Below are 17814 nucleotides of genomic sequence, written 5' to 3' on the forward strand. Positions count from 1 at the left end.
TGCTTATCAGGGACCACACTTTCCACTTTTATTGAATTTTCTTTTAAAGGAAGTCTCTTTGTAAATGAAAATTCAGTCTTGGCAGAAAGTTTCGTCCCTGATTAGCCTGCATGGACTGCACAGGCTAATAAGGGACAACACTTTATGTGCTTGCATTAAGCCTTGTTTTTCCAGAGACCAGCTCATTTGCAATCTTAGGCAAATGTCTCTCTATATTACACAATGCTCACAAACTGTCAGTCCACTGTAGAACACTTAGGCAAATGTCTCTCTATATTACACAATGCTCACAAACTGTCAGTCCACTGTAGAACACTTAGGCAAATATCTCTCTATATTACACAATGCTCACAAACTGTCAGTCCATTGTAGAACACTTAGGCAAATGTCTCTCTATATTACACAATGCGTACAAACTGTCAGTCCATTGTAGAACACTTAGGCAAATGTCTCTATATATTACACAATGCTCACAAACTGTCAGTCCATTGTAGAACACTTAGGCAAATGTCTCTCTATATTACACAATGCGCACAAACTGTCAGTCCATTGTAGAACACTTAGGCAAATGTCTCTATATATTACACAATGCTCACAAACTGTCAGTCCATTGTAGAACACTTAGGCAAATGTCTCTCTATATTACACAATGCTCACAAACTGTCAGTCCATTGTAGAACACTTAGGCAAATGTCTCTCTATATTACACAATGCTCACAAACTGTCAGTCCATTGTAGAACACTTAGGCAAATGTCCCTCTATATTACACAATGCTCACAAACTGTCAGTCCACTGTAGAACACTTAGGCAAATGTCTCTCTATATTACACAATGCTCACAAACTGTCAGTCCATTGTAGAACACTTTTTATAACGTAATGACAGTTCTAATCCCTTTTGTTATTTTTTAACTAAGGTTGATTATTATAAACAGTGTAAAATATGCTCTTGAGTTTGATTTCAGGTTTAAAGGCTTAAAGTCTTTGCATTTAATTATTAGTAAGTGATGTTTTAAGCAGTTTAATTCTTGTCTGATGAAAAATTCTTTGCTGAACAATATTGTTCTATTCACACATAATCACTTTTTTTAATGACAAATGTAGATCTGAGAGATATGACTTCCTCCAAAGTTTTTGTGTTGTCCCTTTGTCAGTCCGTTTGTCACAAACTTTTTAGGGATATATCTCAGAAACTATCCAAGAATTCAACTTGAAACTTCATGGGTCTTTGAAAATTATGAGATCTATAACCCTACCCTTTCTAAAATATGAGTTATTGCCCTTTGTTGTTTTTGTATGATGTAAGTTTTCAGGCCTATAAATATCTCAGATACTATACAAGATTCCAACATGAACTTTCATGGGTGTATAGATTATCAATGAGAAGAATTGCAATGAATGAAGTCAATAAGCCTGCACTCTGTTATTTTGCAGTTATTGCCCTTATCTAAAATCCGCAAAAAAGAAAATCAGGCATATATTTCCCTTTGTTTTATGGTTGAATACATACATGTTACATGTTACATAAATGTTACATCCCTTCAAATAACCTTTAATTTAAATTTTTTACCTGTCAATAAACAAAATTTATTTGACCGGGGATATCAATTCAACAAATTTTCTTGTTACAACTCACACCTTGCTCCCTCTCAATATTGTGCTGCATGTTTGACAGATATTGAAGAAGCACCGAGAGGGCGTAGAGGACCTGAGCCATCTACTGAAGGTGGACCCCAAGAATACCGCGGCAAAGCAGGAGATGGAAGTGCTCAAGAACTACTGGAGGGAGGTTGGTAGCCTGGGGACGGGGAATAGATAGTTCCTATACTATATGAGACACCTGGGGACGGGGAATAGATTGTTCTATACCATATGAGACACATGGGGATGGTGAATAGATTGTTCTTATACTATTTGAGACACCTAGGGATGGGAAATAGATAGTTCTTATACTATATGAGACGCGCTATGGGAAAACAGGGCTTAATGCATATGTGTTAAGTGTTTCCAAGATTAGCCTGTGCAGTCCTTACAGGCTTATCAGGGAGGACACTTTCCATGTTAATGGTATTTTCCGTTTTAATGAAAGTCTCTTCATAAAGATAATTAAGTTCAGGTGGAAAGTAATATCCCTGATTCACCTGACAAGAATGCACAGGCTTATCAAGGACAACACTTAAGGCTCATGCATTAAGCTCAGATTTTCCAGAATGCTGCTACGAGGCTCATATAAAAGTCCTAAGTTTAAAATTAGTCAAATATATACGGAATATTAGGCTAGTCATTTGTTCCATTTGTTTGTATCAGTCAAGTGGCTTGTGTGATGACGTATCTAACAAGAGGCAGAGTCTCGAGTGTGATACCAAATAGCGCAAGCCACAAGACTGATACAAACACTTGTAACAATTGACTTGCGTAACAATTGACTTGCGTAATATTCCTTATATTGTTTTGCACATGTTGGTCAGTCGGTCAGTCGGTCGGTCCGTCCACCAGATAGTTTCAGGATGATAACTCAAGAACGCTTAGGCCTAGGATCATGAAACTTCATAGGTACATTTATCATGACTGGCAGATGATCCCTATTGATTTTCAGGTCACTAGGTCAAAGGTCAAGGTCACAGTGACTCTAAATAGTAAAATGGTTTCCGGATGATAACTCATGAATGCTTAAGCCTAGGATCATGAAACTTCATAGGTACATTGCTCATGACTGGCAGATGACCCCTATTGATTTTCAGATCACTAGGTCAAAGGTCAAGGTCACAGTGACTCGAAATAGTAAAATAGTTTCCGAAAGCCTAGGATCATGAAACTTCATAGGTACATTGATCATGACTGGCAAATGACCACTAATGATTTTCAGGTCACTAGGTCAAACGGCAAGGTCACAGTGACTCGAAACAGTAAAATGGTTTCCGGATGATATCTCATGAATGCTTACGCCTAGGATCATGAAACTTCATAGGTACATTGCTCGTGACTGGTAGATGACCCCTATTGATTTTCAGGTCACTAGGTCAAAGGTCAAGGTCACAGTGACTCGAAACAGTAAAATAGTTTCCGGATGATAACTCAAGAATGCTTTGGCCTAGGATCATGAAACTTCATAGGAACATTGATCATGACTGGAAGATGACCCCTATTGATTTTCAGGTCACTATGTCAAGGTCTTTGGTCACAGTGACTCGAAATAGAAAAATGGTTTCCGGATGATAACTCAAGAACGCTTTGGCCTAGGATCATGAAACTTCATAGGTACATTGATCTTGACTGGCAGATGACCACTATTTAATTTCAAGTCACTAGGTCAAAGGTCAAGGTCACAGTGACAAAAACTGTATTCACACAATGGCTGCCACTACAACTGACAGCCCATATGGGGGGCATGCATGTTTTACAAACAGCCCTTGTTATATACATCTTTGAATCATTTAAGTTAAAAAAATTAGTTTAAGCGTTCATTATTAACCAAGAATGCTCATATAATTTTCTGCATTCAAAGAGACGTCATTTAAAGTAGTCTGGCTAGTATGGTAATACGGAATTGGAAGACTAGCGAGTAGCATAATGCATAAATTATTTCTGTGCAGTTGTATTTTACTGATTGATACAACTTGAATTTTTGGGGGAACATAAGGCAGTTATATAGTAAAAGAGGGTATAAGCCCATTCCCTTTAGTTGGATTGTTGTAAAAGCCTTCAGCTTACCGAGTCAGACTATGGTCTTTTCACAGGAAAGAACCAGTCCTTGTTGTGTTGTTTTTAAGAAGTTTCTTAAAACTTCTTGAGCAGAATTGAACCCACTACCCCACCATTGCTAGGTTCACACGGTATCCACTGTGGCCACTAGGCCAACTTAGCCGTAAAGGCCTGATAAAAGCCATATGTATTTGACCCTCAACCAAATCAGGGATTTTTTACACCTTCGTCTTCACATCTTGCTATGGTCGCAATCTGGTGATCAGAGGTCTAAGCCTCTATTTTCAGGACAGTTCTATATCTCCTCCACCCTAAAAAAGGATTTTCTCGAAATTTTGCATGGAATGTTTATTACGTTTGGCAATCCAACCATTTCAAGGTCACATTTTATGGTCACACCGATCAAGGAAGGCGATATAGCTGTCCTTTGGGCTGCCTTGTTATCTTTTAATTTATAAATAAAAATAAATATTAAATTGTGTGTGAACATAATTATGTATTAAAGAGACATTTCTAGTTGCTGCTGTTTTTTGTTACTTTCAGTCACTTAACAATGAACACTCTGTTTAATAGATCCTTGTTCTTGGAATACTGGTCTTTATATATGTGTGGAAAGTGTTGTCCCTTTATATATGTGTGGAAAGTGTTGTCCCAGATTAAGGTAGCCAGTGCAGTCTGCACAAACTAATCAGGGACAACACTCTACGCTTTTATGGAATTTTCTGTTTATATGAAGTCTCTTCTAAGCGAAAACCTAGTTTAGGCACATGCATTAAGCCCAGTTTTCCTAGAACACAGCTCATTATAATTTAATATTCAATACATTTTGTAGGAGCTTCAGCAAATGAAAAATAAAAAATCAGATTTACGAGACAGGAAGGAAGATCTGGAAAAAGAAACCAAGCCTTTGGCAGCTGAAAATAAGCCCCGAAAGCGCATTGTGATAAAGGAAGTAGAAAGCGATGAAGAGTCAGGGCAGACAGCTGGTAAAGGTAGGGGAACTAAAATAATTTAACCTGCTCTGATACATATTTTGATATTATTGTCCCCTACCGGTTTCACCGGAGGGGACTTATGGTTTGTGCTAGGTGCGTCTGTCTGTGAGTCTGTCACACTTTTCTGGATACTGCGATAACTTTAAAAGTTCTTCATATTTTTTCATGAAATTTGAAACATGGTACGATGGCAATATGGAGATTATGCACGTCTTTTCATTTTGTTTCTAAGTCTAGAATGGCAACAAATATAAAAAAATAATAATAAAAAGAAATTCTGACAACAGTGGAGCCGGTAGGGGACATATATTGCTAGGCAAAAGTCTTGTTATATTAAAGACCTTTCTTACAAGATTCAAGTTTCAAAGGATTTCAAGTCCTACCCTAAGTTACTGATGAGCAGCATACAGCATAAAACCTGAACAGACTGCGAGTCACTCATAGTCATAGGAACGTCATAAACAACAACTTGGTAATTTCAACTGTAAATGAGCCTTGCTCTGTGAAAAGGGGGTTTAATGCGTTTGTGTAAAGTGTTGTCCCAGATTAGCCTGTGCAGTCAGCACAGGCTAATCACGTACAACACTTTCCTCCTAAACTTGATGTTTGCTAAAAATAGACATTATTGAAGCAAAAAATATCATAAAAGCGGAAAGTTTTGTTCCTGATTAGCCTGTGAGAACTGCGCAGGCTAATCTGGAAAATACTTTATGCACATGCATTTAACCCACTTTTCACAGAGCTATGCTGAAATATGTTATAATTTATTGCAGAAACTGCAAAACCACCCTGTCAAACATCTAAACAAACATTGAAACAATCATCACAACCTGACAAATCCCAAACAAAAGCAACAGGAGTGAAATCAGCTGCAGATCCCAGCAAAGAAGAAAAGCCAAAACAAATCAGCAAGACACAGTCACAGCCACCAAAAACTGAGCCAAAGCCTGTCCCTGTCAGCAAAACTGCCAAGAAATCTTCGAAGATAAAAGAAACGTCCACAGGGTTTCCTTCAGCTCCCAGGACGGCTCCAAAGTTGGAGAAAGCCACGCCATATGAGTTTATATCGGCCTGGAATGCCTTGAAGAAGGCTGAGTCCGTGCAGCCATACTATGATCTCCTGAAGCAGATCAACCCTGCTGATATAAAAACTGGTTGGTATCTTACTATATATTGTTTTCACTTATATACTTATTGGTGTGTTGTTTTCCTTCAAAATTGGGTCCGGTTATCGGCCCCATTCCCAATGGAAAGAAGTATATTTTTTCCCAAATAAGAGCTAAACATTCCCAATTAAAGGTTTCAAAAAAAAAATTGTTTTAGATCTCAATATTTTGTTCAACTCCCATCCATATAAGTTCAACCTTAGTAAATATAATACTGAAAACATGTGTATTCTCACTTTTGAAGCATTTTTAGGACAACAACAACAACAGTTATTTCCCAATTTTAAAACGCCGCAAATTTTCCCAATCCAAAGGGACCAGGCCCCTTTCCCAAAATGGTGAAAAAACATTGCTTATCTTATAAAAACTGTTTGATATCTTATTGTATAGGCACTCTGGGATAACATGCTGAATGCACATATAGGCACTCTGGGATAACATGCTGAATGCACATATAGGCACTCTGGGATAACAGGCTGAATGCACATATAGGCACTCTGGGAAAACATGCTGAATGCACATATAGGCACTCTGGGAAAACATGCTGAATGCACATATAGGCACTCTGGGATAACAGGCTGAATGCACATATAGGCACTCTGGGATAACAGGCTGAATGCACATATAGGCACTCTTGGGATAACAGGCTGAATGCACAGGCAGATCTGATAACAGGCTGAATGCACAGGCCGATCTGGGACGACACTTTCCACCTAGACTGCATTTTCATTTATAACAGACTTTTCTTTAACAAGATTTGTTTTCTTCATAAAGGCAGAAAGTGTTTTTATGTCCCCCACTATAGTAGTGGGGGACATATTGTTTTTGCCCTGTCTGTTGGTTGGTCTGTTGGTTGGTCTGTTGGTTGGTTGGTTTGCGCCAACTTAAACATTTTGCAATAACTTTTGCTATATTGAATATAGCAACTTGATATTTGGCATGCATGTGTATCTGGTGGAGCTGCACATTTTGAGTGGTTAAAAGTCAAGATCAAGGTCATCCTTCAAGGTCAGAGGTCAAATATATGTGGCCAAAATCGCTCATTTTATGAATACTTTTGCAATATTGAAGATAGCAACTTGATATTTGGCATGCATGTGTATCTCATGGAGCTGCACATTTTGAGTGGTGAAAGGTCAAGGTCAAGGTCATCCTTCAAGGTCAGAGGTCAAATATATGTGGCCCGAATCGCTTATTTTATTAATACTTTTGCAATCTTGAAGATAGCAACTTGATATTGGGCATGCATGTGTATCTCATGGAGCTGCACATTTTGAGTGGTGAAAGGTCAAGGTCAAGGTCATCCTTCAAGGTCAAAGGTCAAATATATGTGGCCCAAATCGCTTATTTTATGAATACTTTTGCAATATTGAAGATAGCAACTTGATATTTGGCAAGCATGTGTATCTCATGGAGCTGCACATTTTGAGTGGTGAAAGGTCAAGGTCGAGGTCATCCTTCAAGGTCAAATATATGGGTCAAAATTGCTCATGTAATGTCACTTCTGCAATATTGAAGCTAGCAATTTTATATTTGAAATGCATGTGTATCTCATGGAGCTGCACATTTTGAGTGGTGAAGGGTCAAGGTCATCCTTCAAGGTCAAACGTCATATAGGGGGACATTGTGTTTCACAAACGCATCTTGTTTAAGCTGTCGCTAGAATGATTTTTCTCTTCATTTTTCAATCTCAGATACCAACATGTATATAAAACTTGTAAGGATCATGTCAACAGTTGTGTAGCCATGCTTCTATGTTCTCATTTCTGTGTGTAGCCATGCTTCTATGTTCTCATTTCTGTGTGTAGCCATGCTTCTATGTTCTCATTTCTGTGTATAGCCATGCTTCTATGTTCTCATTTCTGTGTATAGCCATGCTTCTATGTTCTCATTTCTGTGTGTAGCCATGCTTCTATGTTCTCATTTCTGTGTGTAGCCATGCTTCTATGTTCTCATTTCTGTGTGTAGCCATGCTTCTATGTTCTCATTTCTGTGTGTAGCCATGCTTCTATGTTCTCATTTCTGTGTGTAGCCATGCTTCTATGTTCTCATTTCTGTGTGTAGCCATGCTTCTATGTTCTCATTTCTGTGTGTAGCCATGCTTCTATGTTCTCATTTCTGTGTGTAGCCATGCTTCTATGTTCTCATTTCTGTGTGTAGCCATGCTTCTATGTTCTCATTCCTGTGTGTTGCCATGCTTCTATGTTCTCATTTCTGTGTGTAGCCATGCTTCTATGTTCTCATTTCTGTGTGTAGCCATGCTTCTATGTTCTCATTTCTGTGTGTAGCCATGCTTCTATGTTCTCATTTCTGTGTGTAGCCATGCTTCTATGTTCTCATTTTTGTGTGTTTCAGTGATTTCCAACAAACTGGACGACTCAATGCTGAAAGTGATAACAAGATGTGTTGCCGAGCATTTTCTTCCAAATGGTATAAACTCATTCCCTGTTGGATACATATAGGCCGTGCTCTGTGAAAAAGGGGTTTAATGCATATGAGTAAATTGTCATCCCAGATTAGCCTGTGCAGTCGGCACAGGCTAATCAGGGACGACACTTTCCGCCAAAATTGGATTTTATCTAAGAAGAGAATTTCCTGAAACAAAAAAATCATAAAAACGGAAAGTGTTGTCCATGACTGCAGACTGAACAGGCTAATCTGGGACGACACTTTACGCACATGCATTAAACACCTTTTTCACAGAGCACGGCCCAAATTTTGTTATTATCAGCCGCACTCTGGGAAAACTGGGCTTTATGCATGTGTGTAAAGTGTTGTCAGGTTAGGCTAATCTGGGATTACACTTAATGCATGTGTGTAAAGTGTTGTCAGCTTAGGCTAATCTGGGATGACACTTAATGCATGTGTGTAAAGTGTCGTCAGGTTAGGCTAATCTGGGATGACACTTAATGCATGTGTGTAAAGTGTTGTCAGCTTAGGCTAATCTGGGATGACACTTAATGCATGTGTGTAAAGTGTCGTCAGGTTAGGCTAATCTGGGATGACACTTAATGCATGTGTGTAAAGTGTTGTCAGGTTAGGCTAATCTGGGATTACACTTAATGCATGTGCATTAAGCCCGGTATTCACAAAAATAATTCTCATATATTTTAGCATTGTTGATTAAGATCAATGGTTACCTAGATGTGCAGGGATTGGTTTACCCTATTCCATGGTTTAATTTATAATTACTGTAGATTGAGTGTCATAGACTTTCGTGGATTCCTAAAATACTTATCTTAACCCATTTCCCATCAGAAGCAAAGTGAAAATGGGTATGTGCAAACAGCATAAAACCAGAGTAACTCGCAGTCTGTTCAGGTTTTATGCTGCTTGCTGCTCATCAGTATCTAAGGGTTGGAAATGAAGCCTCTAAAATTTGAATCAATAGTAAGAAAGGTCTTTAATTCAACTAAATTTTTTAAGGGACTACAAAGGCGTGAAAATACGCATTTTAGTGGTAATGGGTTAAATACCTGGATAGTTTTTAAATGTAAAAAACTGTAAACTTGAACCTTTGTTGGACATTTGATTTCGTGGTTGTGAGGAATTTCCCCTAAAAGAAAAAGTAATGTCCTACAAATAATTTTTGTTTTACATTAACTCTTTCTTAGCCTGTAGAATGCTTAAATCTAAACATTTGTTGTTGTTTTTTCAAACTTTAAAAAAACTTTTTTACAATTGATATGCGAGTATAATGGCAAATATTTTATGCAATACATCCACGTTAATTACATTTGAGCCTTGCAGTTGGAAAATGGGGTTCAAAATCATGTGTGTAGTGTCATCCAATAAACCTGTTCAGTCTGCACTGGCTGATCAGCTTATCAGGGAAGACACTTGCTGCACAAAAGCTGATTTTAATTAAGAAGAGATTTCCTTTTATAAACAAATGTCATTAAAGCAGAGATTGTCATCCCTGATTATCCTGTGGGGAGTGCACAGGCTAATCTTGGACAACTTTTTACGGACATTTTAATCCGTTTTCCCATTTTGTGATTGGTGAAGATGGTCACTATATAAACCGTGTTTTTATTTTCAGATGAAAGGGAGGAGAGTTTTGCCATTCTGAAGCACTTATCCACTGTCCCGCGGTTTGGAACTGTGTGTATGTTCATGTCAGAAAACGAGAAAACAGGTATGTGGTAAACTTGGTCACAGTTTACACTTGGTCTCTGTCGCAGATAGCAAGCGTTATTAGTTAAGTATTCTTGGTTGCTCAGTGAGTTTGTTTGAGCTCTCTATGTGCAACATTTTTTGCTCTAGTTTATTAAACCTTGGCTGTGGGATGCTGTCAAAGCTTGGACTGCCCAGAAGATTGTGGTGTTGTTGCCCTTAAATTGTCCTAATTACCTTTGAAGTATCTTCAGTTTCCAATTTCCTTACTAATTCCATAGGTCCTCAACCAAACTTCAAAATCAAAATATTGTGGCTATGTGACCTTGGCAAATCACCCTAGATATTTGTGGAGATACGATCCTTGAAGTGTCATATTTAGCGGTCTCATCTCTCAAAATATCGCTACAGCTTTTGTCAAATTTTCATCAAAGTATGTACACAGGGTTAAGGTTATAATGTCTAAGAATAATTGGGATCCTGTTTGCTATAATGAATCTAGAGTTACGGCTTTTGATTATTCAAAGCTATTCTTTACAGCAGTTTTCAGTTCTAATTATCAAAACTGTGCCTCTGATCTCCAAAATTGAAAACTTGACCTGTGAGGTGTTTTGTGTCGAGTGTTTGAACCTAGAGGCTGACAGATAAACCTGTTTAATAAACTGCTGTTTTTCTTTTGATAAATCACATAATATTAGCCCCGTTCTGGTAAACCAGGACTTTTCACCGAGCAATCCTTACTTTTATAAGTGCTTAATCAAGATGACAAAGTTCTGTGAATGATGCATGCATTTATCATTTGATAATATTTCAGCATGTTCAACTGTGGAGTTACTTCCCTTAGTTTTATCGAAACCATTTTAGATGCTTGACCCTCATGTTTGAAATGTGCATTATGTCGTTTGAAATGTGCATTATGTCGTTTGAAATGTGCATTATGTCGTTTGAAATGTGCATTATGTCGTTTGAAATGTGCATTATGTCGTTTGAAATGTGCATTATGTCGTTTGAAATGTGCATTATGTCGTTTGAAATGTGCATTATGTCGTTTGAAATGTGCATTATGTCGTTTGAAATGTGCATTATGTCGTTTGAAATGTGCATTATGTCGTTTGAAATGTGCATTATGTCGTTTGAAATGTGCATTATGTCGTTTGAAATGTGCATTATGTCGTTTGAAATGTGCATTATGTCGTTTGAAATGTGCATTATGTCGTTTGAAATGTGCATTATGTCGTTTGAAATGTGCATTATGTCGTTTGAAATGTGCATTATGTCGTTTGAAATGTGCATTATGTCGTTTGGTTCGTAGAAATTGTTTGATTCTCAGCTAGTTTATTGCTATAAATAAAGCCTTTCTATTTTACTGAGAAAAAGCTTATTAACTAACACATTTAAAACTTTCTCTGTTTAATTGATTGCTTGAAAATGCAAATGTTATGCAAGAAATATTTGTGTATAGTTTTGTTTCAATTGAGCCTCATTCTGGGAAAACAGGGCTTAATGCATGTGCGTAAAGTGTCGTCCCAGATAAGCCTAAGCGGTCCACACAGGCTAATCAGGGACCACACTTTCCGTCTTAACTAGATTTTCATTTATAAAAGACTCCCTTGAAACAAAATATTCCATAAAAGCAGAAAGTGTCATCCCAGATTAGCTTGTTTGGAATGCTTAGGCTAATATAGGACGACACTTTACGCACATGCATTAAGCCCAGTTTTCCCAGGACGAGGCACATATCAATTCACTTTGCATTAATGACACAAACATGCACATGTGATTTCAGTTGTACGACACATTTTGACTGACTTGGAGACGTCACCTGCCACTGGGTTTACAGCATCTGATGTAACGAGCCTTAGGACAGCATATGGTGTTTAAGGAACTTTAGTATGAGCAACGATCTGGTAAAACTGGGCTTAATGCATGTGCGTTAAGTGTCTTAAAGTATGCGCAGGCTAATCAAGTACTACATTTTCCGCCTAGACTGAATTTTCATTTCGAAGACTGCCTTCAATGGACTGCATAGGCTAATCTTGGATGGCACTTTTTGCACATGCATTAAGCCCTGTTTTCCCAGAGTTCAGCTCAGTATAATAAACAAGAGTTGACCTATGACATGCTTACATGGATCTTTTGCCATATGTGACTGGCGTAGCTCCAGAACAGCCTGCATGTTTGGAGCTACTCAAAGATGACTTGAGTCATTTTCTGAGAAAACTGGGCATAATGCATGTGCGAAAAGTGTCGTCCCAGATTAACCTGTGCAGTCTGCACCGGCTAATCAGGGACAACACTTTCCGCCTAAATTGGATTTTTGCTAAGAAGAGACTTCATTTAAATGAAATATGACTATATAAAAGCGAAAAGTGTCGTCCCTGATTAGCCTGTGCTGACTGCACAGGCTTATCTGGGACAACACTTTACGCACATGCATTATGCCCAGTTTTCTCAGAGTGTGACTCACTTTATAGTGGACAGGATAGCTCCTGAACAGGCTGCGTACATGTATGAGATTTCATGTGGCCATATTCTGCATGATGTAACAGGCTGCGTACATGTACGAGATTTCATGTGGCCATATCCTGTGTGATGTAACAGGCTACGTACATGTATGAGATTTCATGTGGCCATATCCTGCATGATGTAACAGGCTGCGTACATGTATGAGATTTCATGTGGCCATATCCTGCATGATGTAACAGGCTGCGTACATGTATGAGATTTCATGTGGCCATATCCTGCATGATGTTACAGGCTGCGTACATGTATGAGATTTCATGTGGCCATATCCTGCATGATGTTACAGGCTGCGTACATGTATGAGATTTCATGTGGCCATATCCTGCAAGATGTAACAGGCTGCGTACATGTATGAGATTTCATGTGGCCATATCCTGCATGATGTAACAGGCTGTGTACATGTATGAGATTTCATGTGGCCATATCCTGCATGATGTAACAGGCTGCGTACTTGTATGAGATTTCATGTGGCCATATCCTGCATGATGTTACAGGCTGCGTACTTGTATGAGATTTTATGTGGCCATATCCTGCATAATGTAACAGGCTGCGTACATGTATGAGATTTCATGTGGCCATATCCTGCATGATGTAACAGGCTGCGTACATGTATGAGATTTCATGTGGCCATATCCTGCATGATGTAACAGGCTACGTACATGTATGAGATTTCATGTGGCCATCTCCTGCATGATGTAACAGGCTGCGTACATGTATGAGATTTCATGTGGCCATATCCTGCATGATGTTACAGGCTGCGTACATGTATGAGATTTCATGTGGCCATATCCTGTGTGATGTAACAGGCTGCGTACATGTATGAGATTTCATGTGGCCATATCCTGTGTGATGTAACAGGCTGCGTACATGTATGAGATTTCATGTGGCCATATCCTGCATGATGTAACAGCCTGCGTACATGTATGAGATTTCATGTGGCAATATCCTGCGTGATGCAACAGGCTGCGTACTTGTATGAGATTTCATATGGCCATATCCTGCATGATGTATATTTGTCAGTTATACTATTTAATGGTAATTTAAAGAGTTTCATGAACAAATTAAAATCATTTCATTATATTTTATTGATTAGCATTTGTTTAATAATATTTGCAAAGGATAACATTAAAAATGATTTAAGCTACTGTTTTAAATGAAGTTTGATCTTGCTTTAAATTATCTTGGCATTATTATGCAATTATCATGGTTTAATCAACCTTAATCTTTTTTATGCTCCCCCAAAATTTATTTTGGGGGGAGCATATAGTTGCCGCTTCGTCTGTCCGTCCGTGCACAATTTTTGTCCGGGCTATTTCTCAGCAACTAATGACCGGAATTCAATGAAACTTTATGGGAAGCTTCACTATCAAGAGGGGATGTGCATATTATCAGCGGGATTTGGTCGGATGATTTTTCACAGAGTTATGGCCCTTTGAAATTTTCTATAAAATAAGTTCTTGTCCCTCCACCTACTGTGCCCTCAAGACGTTTCCTTTTATCTGAATATATAGTGCAATATTGTGACCAAAAAAACCTTTGGGGAGCATCACCCGTCTCTGACGGTTTCTTGTTCTTTCTGTTGCATATTTGGTGTTTTGTTTGTGCTTTTTTGACAACCAAAAGTGGAATATACTACAGTCCGAAACCCGATGGCTCGAACTAGCCTGCCTCGAATTTCCGATGGCTCGAACTGTTGATCATCAACACACTGATTTTTTATTGCTATATATTCATATAAAATGTTGCTGGATGGCTTGAATTCACGAGGCTCAAATTATCGGATGGCTCGAACTGTTTTCACAGTCCCGGTCACAAGTTTCACACATTCTTTTGTTCAGACGGCTTGAACTCGCTTCGGGTCGCATAAACTGTTAATTGATTAGCCTTAGGACAGCTAGATGAAAGGCACTGGTTGCAAATATGTCATCAACTACATTGTTAATTGATTTTAGTAAAAGATGACATTAAATGAAATAAATATTGGTACATAAAGTATAAGAGTATTTATTTGGTTCTTATTAATTCAAAAGCAGAAAGTTTTACGAAGTAATACAGAGTTTAAGCAAAATGTGTACTCTTCAACTGGAGGTGAAAATATTCATAAACAAAAATCTATTAGAAATCGGATGGCTCGAATTCTGGATGGCTCGAACTTCTGTTGCAGAGTTTGAGCCATTGGGTTTTGACTGTATATATTGATTCCCTGATCCACCCACTCCTATATAGTGCTCAACAATAGAACCACGCTCTCTGAAAACTTGGCTTAATGCATGTGGGTAGTGATTTTCAAGATTAGTCTGTGCAGTCCACACATGCTTATCAGGGACGACACTTTCAGCTTGTCTGGTTCTTATTGTTTTAAGGAAGTCTCTTCTTAGGTGGAAAGTGTCTCATTGTGTTGGCCTGTGCAGTCTGCACAGGCTCATCTGGGACAACACTTTACGTACATGTATTAAGACCAGTTTTCACAGAACACTGCTCATTAGAATTCAAATGAATAAATAAAGCATAGACTGTGGTACATAAAGGACAGTGAGAAGTGCTATGAACAAGGACCACAACTCGATATTTTCAGACTTATTGCCCTTTGTTGAACATGCATATTTCAAAACACACCCCAGGAAACATGAAAACAAGTGTTATTCTCATAAAGAATACTTCTTACTTGATACATTTTGCACATTCATACACCAACTGTATATCCATATTATGTTGCTAATCAATGCTGTCAAAACCAATGATAAATTGCACGCATATTTGTGTTCAGTGCTTAGTTTATTGTGCTATTATTGTATTTGCATATGTTGTGATTTTTGTTAATGGATACAATAACATTTAATGCAATTGTTGTGTGGGAGAGGCACTTCATTTTCTATTATTTTGAAGGTGTTAAATACAAAACTGTATTATGTTATTTTTTCATCAAAAGATTTAGTCAGATATAGTTAAATCATAATTCATGAAAGGCGCAGTATTTTTGTTTTGACACAAAATTATAATTGTTAATTAAATAATTATTTAAGATTAAATTTATCTGTAAAAGTTCTTTGTTGATGACAAAATACACTGTATCTTGGTAATGTTAATATTGATATTTGAAGTCACTGTGGGAAAACTAGTTTTTATGCATGTGCATTATGTCCTCCCAGGTCAGCCTGTGAAGTCCACACAGGCTAATAAGGGATGATACTTTCCGCCTTAAACTTTTTTTGCTAAGAGGAGACTTCCTCTTCAAGAAAAATACAATAAAAAGGACAAGGCTGATTAGCCTGTGGGAACTGCGCAGGCTAATCTGGGACAATAATTTACATGCATGCATTTAACCCCCGTTTCCCATATTGAAGCTTATTTATTATTGGGTTTATGAATCAGTGTCATCACATTTAGGTGTCATTTTTTCAAGTGCATGCATACACTGAGTATGTTGTTAATCATCACTTTTATCATGTGTGGCAATAAATGCTCTAAAGGTGTTTGCTTTAAGTTTGATTTGAATGAAAGTTCTGTGTTGTGTTCATATGTTTTTCTTAATAACATGACAAATTATATAAATAGGAATACATGTATTACCAAATTTATGTTCAGAGTTTTATTCAAGTCATACCAAAGACATGCTATTCTCTATAGAACAAGATTTAAGATAATTGATTTAAACACATTTTTATTAATAAAAAGTTTTACTTAAATTTGACCATCAAGTTTTTGTATTATGCAATTTGAAACATGCATGTGAAATTTAATTTGTATGTATAACATAACATTGTTTGCTATGAAATCTAATTGTTTGTATTTGCTTTTGAAAAATAAATCTTTTTTTATAGACCACATTATTGTATGGTTGAAGATTAAAGAGCGAAGCGCAATAAGGCAAGTCATTGGGATGCATTAGTATTTATGACCTATGTATTTGACTGTTACCAAAATGGTGCATATCATATTTGTATGATGGGTGGAAACAAATGCTTAAGTGATCTATGATGTTTGGATGTTTCTGTTGTATAACAATATTGGAGTAAAAACTGAAACTTACTGCTTCTTGTTACTTTCTTTTAGTTTGAAAAAAAAGTGTTGTGTTCTGAGAAAACTGGGCGTAATGCATTTGCGTCAAGTGTCGTCCCAGATTAGCCTGTGTAGTTAAGACAGGCTAATCAGGGACGACACTTTCCGCTTTTATGACATTTTTTGTTTAAATGAAATCTCTTAGCAAAAATCCAATTAAGGCAGAAAGTGTCATCCCTGATTAGCCTTTTTGACTGCACAGGCTAATCTGGGACGACACTTTACACACATGCATTAAGCCCAGTTTTCTCAGAACACAACACAAATAATGGGTACTATCTATAAATCATGAGTGGCAATCTGTACAAGCTTACCCACCTTGGAGTTTTGAGAATACATTTCCAATATTGATATCAAAGGGCCCACTGTTACCCTGGCAAAGCACATGCAATTTGCGTCACAAAAGGAGGCATAAAACAACAATTGGCACTATTTGCCTCTTATTTATAATAATGTGCCTTTATTATCCTTTAGTAACAAAGTCTTCTACTGTATGACAAGACACAGTCAATATTCCTGCTGTCAGATCACAGAACCTAATACTTATAGCCGATTCCTTAACTTGATGTGCATTAAATGTCCTTGAAACTTCTACTGTACGACAAGACGCTGTCAATATTCCTGCTTTCAGATTACATAACCTAACACTTGGCCGATTCCTTAACTTGGTGTGCATTAAATGTCATTGAATCTTCAACTGTATGACATGACGCTGTCAATATTCCTGCTGTCAGATTAAATAACTTTTAACACCTAGCTGATTCCTTAACTTGATGTGCATCAAATGTCCTTGAATCTTCTACTGTATGACATGACACTGTCAATATTCCTGCTGTCAGATCACAGAACACAAGGCTGATTACTGCATGCGGTCTTGTGGTTTGAGTGCCGCTATGACCAGGAGAGGATGCCAGCTGGCATGTAAACTGCTGACAAGGATTCCCAAATTGGACAGGTTGCAGGATAGAGGACAGACAAGTATCAGTCATTTCTCCTGGAGATTAAGAGGTATGAGAACAAACACAAAGACAGTAAAAGCGAGGGCAGGAGTTGCTCTTATTCCTTGGATAGCAAGTCTTCTACAACTAGGAAAAGTGGAAAATTAAACCATCGCTGAAGACAGTTGCACTGGGCCAAAGTGCGAATAATGACAGTACAACGCTTTCCACTCCAATGATAGTGACTGACAGGAAGAAGAGATCACATAACTGATTGGGGATACATAGAGGCTTCATATGAACACAACAAACAGTC

General features: G+C 37.8%; 1 protein-coding gene across 1 annotated transcript in view; it reads left to right on the forward strand.

The window, feature by feature from the left end:
* LOC127855425 (sperm-associated antigen 1-like) overlaps positions 1 to 16530 on the forward strand; it is a 37635-nt gene extending 21105 nt beyond the window's left edge. The window contains exons 17-22 of the mRNA XM_052390969.1: positions 1675 to 1788; positions 4534 to 4693; positions 5470 to 5850; positions 8218 to 8292; positions 9905 to 10000; positions 11765 to 16530. Of these exons, the coding sequence (XP_052246929.1) occupies positions 1675 to 1788; positions 4534 to 4693; positions 5470 to 5850; positions 8218 to 8292; positions 9905 to 10000; positions 11765 to 11859 (921 nt within the window). The 3' untranslated portion in view covers positions 11860 to 16530. The remainder of the gene's footprint in view (positions 1 to 1674; positions 1789 to 4533; positions 4694 to 5469; positions 5851 to 8217; positions 8293 to 9904; positions 10001 to 11764) is intronic.
* The last annotated feature ends 1284 nt before the right edge of the window (positions 16531 to 17814 follow it).

Source organism: Dreissena polymorpha, chromosome 13 (genome assembly GCF_020536995.1).
Source record: "Dreissena polymorpha isolate Duluth1 chromosome 13, UMN_Dpol_1.0, whole genome shotgun sequence".
Classification (NCBI taxonomy): domain Eukaryota; kingdom Metazoa; phylum Mollusca; class Bivalvia; order Myida; family Dreissenidae; genus Dreissena; species Dreissena polymorpha.